General features: G+C 45.6%; 1 protein-coding gene across 3 annotated transcripts in view; it reads right to left on the reverse strand.

The window, feature by feature from the left end:
• Positions 1-12,516, reverse strand: part of PLCB4 (phospholipase C beta 4) — a 186,483-nt gene that overhangs the window by 17,043 nt on the left and 156,924 nt on the right. For all 3 annotated transcript variants that reach the window (XM_041417199.1, XM_041417200.1, XM_041417198.1), the window contains 4 exons: positions 12,284-12,333; positions 12,097-12,162; positions 5,989-6,104; positions 2,119-2,194 (listed from right to left, as the gene is read on the reverse strand). In XM_041417199.1, coding sequence (XP_041273133.1) covers positions 2,119-2,194; positions 5,989-6,104; positions 12,097-12,162; positions 12,284-12,333 — 308 coding nt within the window. The remainder of the gene's footprint in view (positions 1-2,118; positions 2,195-5,988; positions 6,105-12,096; positions 12,163-12,283; positions 12,334-12,516) is intronic.

The following is a 12,516-nucleotide window of genomic DNA, read 5'->3' on the forward strand; positions in this document are numbered from 1 at the left end:
TTTGCATTTGCTAGGTTAATTGTGTGGGAAGTACACGCTGGGACATTCAGATTTCATTTCAGTATTTTATGTCAAACTCGGCCTGGATGTTTCCTCATGACAGGAGGAGCTTTGGAGATGAAAAGGTCTCCTTGGTGCTAAAGGTGTCTGCAGGCACGTTGTGGCACAGAGCTGTACTGGAGGACACGAGCTGTAATTAAAGATGAATTAGGTTTGAATCTGATATATCAAAATTAGTGGGCCAAATGGTGAGAAATACTGAACAACTGTTAATTAATCAAACTCCCACTATATCAGTGTAATGCATTCAGCATCTCAGAATTTAATCTAATTTAATTGCACCTACCTTCATCTAAGATAAGAGTTAATTTCCCTATGGTCTTGAGCACCGTTTTCCAACCCGTTGCTTGCAAACTTGGAATGATCTCCAGGAATAATTCAAGGGCCCACACACAGTAGTTGAAACAAAAGATGTTGGTAAATAATCTGGACAATTTTGATGTAACCACAGTGAGCAGGACGTTGAAAATCATTAGAGGAATCCTCAGAAGGGGATGACTTGCAGAGGAGTTCTTTGGGAATTATCCAATAATCAGAAGCATGAAATTTCAAGTCTTATATTGAAGCCTTACATTTCAAATCCTACATTTAAGTCTCCTTTCAAAATGTCATCCTAAAACCTGACATGGGAGTGGACAAAAAAATCAATCTTTTTTTTCCAGGTATGGATTAAATTAAAAGGAGCCAGTTTGAAAGCAGGATTGTGAAAGGAACAGGGCTCAGAAACTGAATATATGCGTGGAAAGGGAGAACATGAGTCACATTTATTGGATTTGGAAGATTAATGAACATTTGGATGTTCCTTGTGTGCAAATGACACCTAACTCCAGACTATGAGTGATACAGGTGAGAGAGAGATCAGAGCAAATAAAATTCTGTGTAATGTAATTTCAACTGAGTTTTGGAGCTTATGTCTGGATGATTGGGAGCCAGTGCTCCTCAGGGAGTTTGTTTCACTAAGAGAGGAATGAACTTTTTTGTTTTCTGACTTAGCAAATTTGCTTTTGTTTAAGGAAAGGGCTCTGGACTTTTCATAGAGGAAGAAGATAGGGAGATAAGAGAGTCCTTTAGGTTTTGCTCCTTCGCTACATCTACAGCTGAGAGGGCAGCAACAAGAAAGCAAACCTTGTTTAGAAAATGAGGATCTTCTCCACATGAAATAATAAAATAATAAAATATTATTTCATGTGGAGAAGAGAATCAAGTTCAAAGAAGGCAAGATCAAAATGAACTTGTTCTAGCCTCCAAGATGTGGCTGTGCTTGTGTGTATTTTCTGCTCTTGTCTGATTCTTTTCACGGGTTTCAGCTTTTTCTGGGGTCAGTCTCCAGTACTGATGTGGTCCAGGGTGAGCCTCCTGGTGTCCCTGCCACCTCTGGTCTGGACAGCTTTCCAAAGCTGCCAGCAAGTCCTGGATAAGCCTTCCTGAGGGACAGGAAGCCAGGGGACACAGCAGGGGGACAGAAGGACAGAGGAGACAGCTCCGAGCAGCTCCAGGGGAGCCAGGAGCTTGGGAACAGCTTTTCCAAATCAGCTGAGGTTGAGGCCCAGGGCACTTTTATTCCCCAGGACCCTGGAGAAAACAAAGCAACGAAGCCATGGGACAAAACCAAAAGAAAGCAACACTAGAAGTAAGAAGGCATTTGGTTCAAGAGCAACTCGGGCTCCTCATTCCCTAAGACAGTGACTGCCAAGGCAAGGCAACAATGATGGAAAATGAAATAGAGACTTCTTTATGTATGTATTTTGGGAATGTATTTGGCATCCAAATTTCATATAACACATATTCTTTGTTTAACTAGAGCTGACACAAATGACCAGTTTCACTTCACGAGGCATGAATATGGTGCTTTCTTCAAAAAGTTCAAAACAGCAGGAAATTGATGTTGCTTTAAAAATTTTTTAAGGAACACTTTTAGATACTCAATTACTTCCATTCTTTTCAACATGTTATTATTGCTGAAAATGATTCATATACTTCCAAGAAAATTAACTACCACTTGGGTCTCAAAATCTCTCTTTCAGAAGTTGCATGTGTTAAAATTGGCTGTTTGCTTACCTTAGATTTGTGATCTGATGTTAGTGTCTGAATTTTAATTTCCGTTTCTTTCTTCAATTCAACGCAATTACTTCCTCTAAAAAAAGAAAAAAAAAAAAAGAAAAATTGCAAATGTGTGCCACAAGTTAAACATCTCCCCATTCAGTCAGCGCTTACTAATTAAAATGTTAATCAAAGTTGAAGTGCTGCACCGTATTGGAATGAAATTATTTCTCCTGGCAATCCATTCACAACTTACAAAATATTGTTGGATTAATGATCAGTCAATTCAAACACCACATGATTAATTCCAGATTGGCCCAGCAATTATTCTGTTGCTGAGGATGTGTCAGGCACCTCCATTTATGACACTTGGTTCCTTTTCCAGGCTCATAATGCCTTGCCAAGAGAAACCAGTTTCTGCCTGAAAACTTACAGGCCTATCCTTGCCATGATTTTAGACTCTGTTTTAAAAGGAATTTGTTTACTTACATATGGTTTGAGACAGAGAAAGCCATGCAACCTGAATAATTGCCTCCCAGGGCGATGTGGCTGCACTAAATCTGGACAGCTACAGAAAGTGTGGGTGTCCCTCTGTGAGAATGAGTGAATGCAAAGGAGGGGCCTGGAATAAAACAGCGCCTTGGGAGAAGTCTGTTTGGACACCAGTGCCACATTTCTGAGCTGGATCAGCCACTGATGCAAAGGGATGCAGCTCTGTGTCTGGGCAGGGACGTGTTCAGCTGGCCCTGGTAACGATGGTCACTGCTTGACTGCAGTAACATTAATCCATGTTTGCTCCAGAAAAGGAGATTTGTGAAACTCCTAACAAGTTAAAATCCTATTTTCATATCAAAGTACGGCTAAACTTACGGAAATGAGCAGAAAATTTTATCACCAAACAGCACCAGGAAAGCCCTTCTTGAAAATACTGTGTCTTGTTTTTCCAAGGGCCACTGGTCATTCATTTTCTACCCAGAGCAAGGGAAATTTTGTAGGTATTTCGAACACTGATTTGACACTTTGGAAGCAATCTAAAGTCACAGAGAGAGGTTCTGGCCACTGTTACCTCTGCCTGAAAAAGCCAGCAGCTGAAAGGGAAGTGTCTTTGACAACACTGGATCAGGGTGTGGCTGCTGTGGAATATTGGGCTTGTTGATCAGTGTGAAAAACATTGACTCTTAGGTGTGAATCAGACATACTTTATCCCAAAACAGCCTCTTTAGTTCAATCACTGGACTCTTCAGAACCCCAGACATCCAAAGCACCAGCTGATGCTGCCTCTGGAAACACAGCTTTCATCATGTGCCAAGGCAACTCCCAGCCTTTGGAGCCTGGGACAATGGAAAATGGGATTGCCCCAGCTGTGGTGGCACAGCCCATGGCTGAACCAGCTGGGGACAAACAGCCAGGGCCAGCCTGAGGCAGGGCCACCTACCCAGCTCACACACAGAGACACACTGGGATTTCTGGGCAGTCCCAACCACCAGAAGGATCTCTGTGTGCCCTGACTCCAGTTCAGAGGGAGAACACAACCATACCTACACCCATATGCCTCTCTGGGATTTGTAAGCACTTCAAGTGCATGACAGAAATAGCACAGGGAGCAAAATCCTGTCCATCTGTCAGTGAATTAGCATGTGATTAAAAAAATCCTACTTTGCTGAACAATGTGCACTCGGCATTTGTCACGCCATGTGGCAGAAATGGACCGCAAAAAAAACTGCACAACAAGATCAGAAGAGAAAGATGTCTTTACACCTATCAAAGGCCTTTTTATCAGGAAATAATCTGACAATTTCAATATGAATGCCTTGAAAACGTGTTCTACAAGCTCTCTTACAACTTTTATTCCTTGCAAATGCTCCAGATTGACAGCCAAGGAAATGGAGCATGTCCTGTACTCACTGAACCCGGGACTCTGGAGTCATCAATCATTTAAGTTCAATAAAATTTCCAAGTGTCCACCAATGCACTCACTTTTGAGCATGTCCTTTAATGCTCTGCACAGCTGGGGTGGCCATAAGTACCTTGCAGAATGGGCTTTCCGGGCTCACCATGAAGAAGCCCTTAGAATATTTTGCTGTGGCATTAAAAAGTGTTTTCACTTTTTCAGTCTGTCAGATACTGATCGTGATTTGGCTGTTAATCAGATGTATGCAGTTAGTCTTGTAAAACTGAAAGAGCCATCAGGTGTCTGAGAGCTCTGGAGTCCATGGAAAGCATGGAATTGGGGTAAGGAACCGTGTCTGGCTTTGCACTGAAGCTGCTTCTGGAGTGGTCATTTCTAATTTTATTTTTAACACACAATATGAAACTAGCATAAAGGTCTTGGTGTCCATGCATTATAAAATTAAGAAAAGATGCTGCAGGTAGCCAACGAAGTGACCTCAAACAATGAATCAAATGATGGACTGCTTTGATACTTGTGCCCTTTTGGGGTGATCTGGAGAGCGCTGTTGTCCAGGACTTCCCCACATTTATTGCACAGAAACAGCCATTTCCACCTTGAGCTTCCTGGCACACCTTCCTTGGCTGTTTTTCTGCACAGGCAGAGGCACTGGCTCCTTCCCAGGCCAACAGGAACACTGAGATTCTTAAATACCAGAGCACAGGGAAACCTTTCTGCCCCCACAATAATTATGGTGCAGTGCCCAGAGCTCAATTCTCTGGCACTGTAGGAAATAACCTGACTGTAACTACAAATCCAGCTGTACCAGTAACCTTCTGCTGTGGTATACTCAATGAAATTGAATCAAAGCCACATTAAATTAATGAATCCTGCAGCTGTCCCCTCTCTGCTGGGAGAAGTAGTGGTTTTCTGGAAGAAACTCCATAGATGATAAGTATTTGTGTGCTCACAGCTCTCCTGTCTTGAACAAAAATGGTACAGCATGAACTGTGAGCTTTCAATAACTTAGCGAGGAGAATTCTCCTTACCTGGTTTCCTTCTGACAGTCCTGTTCCTCTGGCAGCTTACAACACGTGCTCAAAACCCTCCACCATTCCAAGTAATTTATAGAAAAAGCATTCTTGGAAGAACCCAGTGCCAAACAGGCATCTATGTTCAGGTTTCAGTGAGTGAGCTGCTGCCAGCTGTTGTTGCCAGATGACAACAATGTGAAATTAGGAGCAACTGTCAGCATAGCTGGGTTTGGAACTGAAGTAATTCCTGCTGTCTTGATGAAATTCCAGGGACACGGGGAAAGGTGGAGAGGAGGAACTGCTGCCAGATGAGCAGCAAGGCAGAGCAGGTCCTGCCACTGAGCCCCTGATTAGAATTAGGCATTCTAGTAAAGTCATCAGAGTCTTCCAGGAACCCCTCTGGGACAAACAGGAGACTCACACAGACAACATCCCAGGCCATCAGCCTGTGCAAGTCACAACAACTCCATCCAGTCAAAGCAGTAAGACTCATTTATCCCAGCTGAGGGTCTGTAAGTCTTTTGTCAAAAAAAAAACTTCAACTCAACAGCACAGCAAAAGTCAATTATTTTCAAACGTCCAGGATTTAAAAGCCAGCTTTTCCCCTAAAATCCAAACATTGCTACTTTCTGGTGATAGAGCTGTTGAGGACTTTAGTCTGCTCTCACTGAACACAACAGTGACATTCCCTGGGGAGTGCAGTGAGACCACACCAGACCACAGAAATAAAATTAGAGGCAAATCCTTTGCTTTCACTTTTAAAGTTCTGACAGCAGAAGACTGGAGAAAGGCAGAGTGAGTCCAGCATTTATGGCCCATTGCCAGAGCTCATTCTCAGGCTGAAGGATGATGCTGCTTCAAGCTGCAATGCCCTTTTTTATTGAACACTTTATTCCAGACCACAAAAGCAGAAGATATCAAATCTATTTTAAGTCTAAAGAAAAATAATTTTAAAAAATATCTTACCCCTTCTTCTTCATTGCCTTCTCCAACATTTTCTCATAGGACACCTTTTCTTTATCATACTGGGCCACTATTTTGTCAATCTGTGTGCAGTGCAACTTCTGCATGGCACTGTGCTCCTGGAAAACAGCAGGGCCTTACCATTAGGTGCTGGATTTTTGATGGGCAATTTCCTTACAGCCTAGAAAATATCAGTGTACAAACGGGCAGTTTTGACTATGGAATTTAATCTGGTTTAGCCACGTGGTACTAAACAGTCCAGGTATTCCACCACAAGCACTAAAACATTTCTTCTTTGTCTGAAAAATTAAAACATGCAGTGAACCTTAAAAATATGGTACTTTTTAGAACAAAGCAATGACAGGGAAAAAAGTCATCTGTTGGAATAAATGTCCATTTAAGTACAATCCTGAAGGTCTGGCCCACGATCCCCAGTGACAGCAGCACTCTCATCATTAAGAAATGCCACCTTGAGGCACACACATCTCCTTTAGCAAGGGACAGCAAGCTGTGCAACACAACTTAACTTCCTATTTTCCTTTATCAGAACAGCAGCTCGCAATGATGCAAATATTTGACCAGCACAGAGAGCAGCAAATATTAAATTTGCACTGCAATAGGAAAAATGGTTCTTTCATTCATGTTATTTTATTAATACCCAAGTGCCCTGCATTTTAGCCAATTGGCCAAAAAGAACCTCATTAATTAAAACATGTTCACCCAGGACTTTACCTCTATTTTTTATAGCTCTTTTTACATCTTCTCCACACTTGCTATTCTACTGCTCTTTATTGTTATTATTCTCTAGACACCTTTGCCTTATCACTGTTTCTTCCTCTAAAAATGCTAATTAAATACTTTTACAAGCACTTTTACCAAAACATTAACAGCAATGCTGCAGTGCTTTCAAAAATGTAGTAGTGGGCTGTGCCCCAGCACTCCAACACCTGCCAAGCACCTCCCCAGGGAACACACACAGCTTCCAAGAGCTGCATTCAGGTGGGGAACTGCATTTGCTGTTCCACAGAGGACTTAAAGGGAAGCACATTGCTTCTGTCAATATTAAAACATGCCAGCCTCACCAGGGGGTGTTTGCAGTGACCAACCAGGCAGGGAGAAATAGGGACAGTGAAAAGAATGACTGAGCTTGACAGGAGCAGCCAGCCCCAGGTGAAGTGACTGAGAGCATCTCAAAATACCCACTCCCCTCTGAATGAGCAGAGCTGTCCAACTCTTGCCATAAAGGACTAAGAACAAACCCTGCAAAGCATGAGACTTCTGCCCAAGCTTCTGCCAAAACTCTAAGAAACAGGAGTGGTTTTTTGTAGCATCTTTTGTTTTCAACTGCAAAGTTTCAGTTGCTAACATGTTCCAGAACAGGTCTGCAGGTAGAAGTCTCCTCAGGCAGCTTCTGGTGATTTCCTCAAGCCCACTGAACCTGCACACCTTTCACATGAATATATTCACAAGTACAGAAATCCCAGCTCAGGCTATCAAAGGGAAGAGGGAATAAATTCCCATTGTACAGACTGTTATTCCTGTCCAGTATCTCCCTAAAGCAACATGAATACTGTGCACAGCTGAAAACTGAGGTCTGGAGGATTCTCACTACAGAATACAAGGATGGGGAAATAAGAAGAAGGAACTAACATTTCCAGTTTAAAAATCCATGTTGCAGAACGTTATTTGTCTAGAGTCCCTTCATCTTTTGTACTCCTACTTCTGCACTGTGAAATGGAGATTTTTTTCATGCTCTTTGTTACTAGGCTTTAATTCAAACTCTACATATTTTCAATGTCTTTATTTGTCTAGAGTCCCCTCGTCTTTTGTACTCCTACTTCTGCATTGTGAAATGGAGATTTTTTTTCATGCTCTTTTTTACTAGGCTTTAATTCAAACTCTACATATTTTCAATGTCAATATGAATGTGCAGCAGATGAATTTGGGGATTTAGATCAATTATGCACTTGTGGTTACTGTCTAGAACTATACTAAATTCCTCTAGGGGCACTTGTGACCATCCCTGCTGTGTCTGGGACTGCTAGAACTGTACAGCACAATCCTCTGTTGAGCTGCTGGGCTGGCAGGGAATAAATCAAGGTAATCCCTCACTACCCTTCCCCTTCTGTCTAGCCCAAAGAGCACAAAAACCACCTGACAGCTCTGAAAAACATTAAAATGAAGTAGGGGCCCATAAAAGCAGGCTGCTAAAAAGTGAAGTTGGCTGACTGAGAAATGTCCTTTTCTGTGCCCAGCTGCCTGTGATGCCACCCCAGGTCATTCCCCTAAACAGTACTCACCATATAACTTGATAAAGAAGAGATATAAACTAAAGGTCATCATTCAGACACATCAGCTGCTCTGTAGCTGAATATAAGATATGGATATTAATTCATACTGGGACATTAAGGAGATTCATACTTCAGGGAACATAGGCAGGAAAAACTCTACCTCAAAAGCAGCCAAATGCAGGTGTTTTTATGGAAGCATTGTTTAAAAAATGGCATTTCTGCACAGTATGTAGAAGTGATTGGACATATTCTTTCAAAACTACCTAAAGCACAGGTTACCAGAGCTAAGATTCCAGAGAAGTTATTCCTGCACAAGGAGATTTTTTTTAAAATGGTGACAATTACATGAATTTGCCACTGTTTTTCAAAAGTCAAACACAAGGAATACTACAGCAGCAGTGGCTGAGAGCTCCCTCCTGGACAGAGGTTTGGATCATGTTCTTTGCTCCCAAGGGCACTCATCTGCTCTTCAGCAATCCCAACAGAGGGATTTTGGAGAATGCTATTGTAGCTGCTGCAGCCAAAAAGGCTGAAATGCTGAACAGAGGTAAGTGAGTGGAAGATAACACCAAAGAACAACACCAGCAGGGGGGCGTGTGCTGGTAAGCCTGGCACCACAATTTTTGTTAGCCATGGTGCATTTTCCAAAGCCAATTTTTTGATGCAAAAGCATTAGACTTTTCTCTCCTTAAGCATCATGGACAATTCTCTCCTGCTTACTTACTCCTGCAGATCCCTGCAGTGTCTGTGTCAGTGAGAGCCAGGCTGGCTCGGGTGCTCTCAAACTCAGGCTGCAGTGTCTGTGTCAGGCAGAGCCAGCCTGGCTCTCCCTGACACAGACACTGCAGGCTGAGCCTGAGAGCAGCAGAGCCAGCCTGGCTCTCCCTGACACAGACACTGCAGGCTGAGCCTGAGAGCAGCAGAGCCAGCCTGGCTCTCCCTGACACAGACACTGCAGGCTGAGCCTGAGAGCAGCAGAGCCAGCCTGGCTCTCCCTGACACAGACACTGCAGGCTGAGCCTGAGAGCAGCAGAGCCAGCCTGGCTCTCCCTGACACAGACACTGCAGGCTGAGCCTGAGAGCAGCAGAGCCAGCCTGGCTCTCCCTGACACAGACACTGCAGGCTGAGCCTGAGAGCAGCAGAGCCAGCCTGGCTCTCCCTGACACAGACACTGCAGGCTGAGCCTGAGAGCAGCAGAGCCAGCCTGGCTCTCCCTGACACAGACACTGCAGGCTGAGCCTGAGAGCAGCAGAGCCAGCCTGGCTCTCCCTGACACAGACACTGCAGGCTGAGCCTGAGAGCAGCAGAGCCAGCCTGGCTCTCCCTGACACAGACACTGCAGGCTGAGCCTGAGAGCAGCAGAGCCAGCCTGGCTCTCCCTGACACAGACACTGCAGGCTGAGCCTGAGAGCAGCAGAGCCAGCCTGGCTCTCCCTGACACAGACACTGCAGGCTGAGCCTGAGAGCAGCAGAGCCAGCCTGGCTCTCCCTGACACAGACACTGCAGGCTGAGCCTGAGAGCAGCAGAGCCAGCCTGGCTCTCCCTGACACAGACACTGCAGGCTGAGCCTGAGAGCAGCAGAGCCAGCCTGGCTCTCCCTGACACAGACACTGCAGGCTGAGCCTGAGAGCAGCAGAGCCAGCCTGGCTCTCCCTGACACAGACACTGCAGGCTGAGCCTGAGAGCAGCAGAGCCAGCCTGGCTCTCCCTGACACAGACACTGCAGGCTGAGCCTGAGAGCAGCAGAGCCAGCCTGGCTCTCCCTGACACAGACACTGCAGGCTGAGCCTGAGAGCAGCAGAGCCAGCCTGGCTCTCCCTGACACAGACACTGCAGGCTGAGCCTGAGAGCAGCAGAGCCAGCCTGGCTCTCCCTGACACAGACACTGCAGGCTGAGCCTGAGAGCAGCAGAGCCAGCCTGGCTCTCCCTGACACAGACACTGCAGGCTGAGCCTGAGAGCAGCAGAGCCAGCCTGGCTCTCCCTGACACAGACACTGCAGGCTGAGCCTGAGAGCAGCAGAGCCAGCCTGGCTCTGGTGCTCTCAAACTCAGCCTGTCTCAAACCCAGGCTGCAGTGTCTGTGTCAGTGAGAGCCAGGCTGGCTCTGGTGCTCTCAAACTCAGGCTGCAGTGTCTGTGTTAGTGAGAGCCAGGCTGGCTCTGGTGCTCTCAGGCTCAGGCTGCAGTGTCTGTGTTAGGGAGAGCCAGGCTGGCTCTGCTGCTCTCAGGCTCAGCCTGTCTCAGACTCAGGCTGCAGTGTCTGTGTCAGGGAGAGCCAGGCTGGCTCTGGTGCTCTCAGGCTCAGGCTGAGCGGGTTCCCCAGCTGCAGAGCCCTGCTCCATCCCCCTGAGGAGCTGCAGCAGGAGCAGTGGTGAGCACAGCCAGCAGACCCTGAGAGCACTGCTGGCTCTCTGCACGGCAGGAGCTGCCCTGCCTTCAGCCAGCCATGCCCTGGGCAGGCTCTGCTGCTAGGAGAGCTCACCCCCTGCCCCCAGCAGCACACAGGCTGGCTCAGATATGCAGGAGCTGTGCTTGAGGGATGCTGAGAGCCCTTCTGAGTGCAGCCCATTTGAGATCATGGCTGGCAATTTGCTCCTCAGGTCAGGGAAGCAAGGGCAGCCTGAGCAGATGGATCATTTTGGTTAATGCTAGCAAGCACAGCCTGGGCTCAGACACCCTGTGGGTCACACGTGTGTGTGAGGGAGAGACCCCTGAGTGTGTCTGCTTTCCCCACACTACAGCAAATTGCTGGCTGCTGGCCAATGAAATGACAAATTAGTGTTTAAAAATTAGAAGCCCCCCAAAAGATCAGCCCTATGAAGATCTAGAAACTGTGAGTATCAAAAAATGTTGGTGACAGACACCTTTCTTTGAGCATGGGATTTGCACACAACACAGAAATGCAGAAATCACTCATTTCCCCTGTGCAGTCAGTAAGGAGGCTGAAATGTAACCAGTTAATTTCCTTACATGGCTTTCAATACAAAGAACCCCAAAAAAGTGCCAATTATGGAAAGTAATTTCTCCATACTTCATTGTACAGAGTGTCCCAGGCCCAAACAACAGTCAGGAAAGTGAACACAAAGACTGACACCAGAAATGCCCAGGCAACCACATGGCATCACATCTGCAGGGGAATTCATAAGCAAAGAGAGCAAGGGAGCAACTGCCCCAACAGCCCAGAATGGATTTGTGGATTTCCTTTGCCAAAATTCCCAACTTGGGATATTTTCCTCACTTACTTTAACTCTTTCTGTCACAAGAGTAATGGTTTTCCAAGGAAAGAGGGCAGGGCAAAGTTGGCTGTGATTACACACGGAGTGTATTTGTGGCAGAGATGTATGTGATTGTGGTGTCACTGCCAAGGAACAGCTGGCAATGAAGTGGTTAACACAGACACAAAGGAGGAGGAGCAGGGCTCTGTATTTCTCAGCTACACATCCCAGCTCTCTCCGGTGAGTCTGCAGTTTCTGCAGTGCTTTCTTCATCGCAGCACCACCTCCCTCCCCTCACTACTGCCTGGCTTTTCCATGCTCCCTGCCAAAACTCGTGCAAGAGGGAGCAAGACAAAAACCCCCCCTGACAAAGGTGAGCCTGGAGTGTTTGCAGGGGTCACACCAAGTGCAGCCAGCCCCAGGCAGGCGTACAAAGGGGAATGTGTGCTCCCTGCAGCACATTTCAGTCCACTAAAAACATGCATGCCCTTCCTGGGAGCCCAACCAGCACCCCTTAGTCTGCCCCTGTAATTTAATCAGGAACTGCCTGTGCTAGTGAGAAACTGCTTAAAACTGGGCTCAGAGAACCCTTAATGATCATACCTTGGCATGCTTCTTCTTTAAGGCATTCAGCTCTTTCTGCTGCTTCTTTAAATGCTTTATATAAGCCTGAAAGAAGAGAAGATGGATCAATTCTTCTGTGGCCATATTGACTTTAGCCAGGTAAAATCCTGGCTACTTAAAACAAACAATCAGGAGCACCTCCTGAAAAGCTTGTGTCAAGACTCACCTTCATCTGCTTTAAATCTTCTATCTTCACTTGAGGAATGAGGTCTATACCTGGGAAGGTATTGATACAGTTTATCTAAAACTTCATACATACTAGTACATCTCATATTCAAAATTTGAGTTCCACCACAGCAGCCTACATTTAACTTAACAACTAATTAATGAATTAGCATTTTTCACCACATGAAAAAAATTATCACAGGTTAATGAGAAAATTATTCATCAAGATCTAGC

This window comes from Onychostruthus taczanowskii, unplaced genomic scaffold, assembly GCF_017590055.1.
Source record: "Onychostruthus taczanowskii isolate IOZ18803 unplaced genomic scaffold, ASM1759005v1 scaffold55, whole genome shotgun sequence".
Taxonomy (NCBI): domain Eukaryota; kingdom Metazoa; phylum Chordata; class Aves; order Passeriformes; family Passeridae; genus Onychostruthus; species Onychostruthus taczanowskii.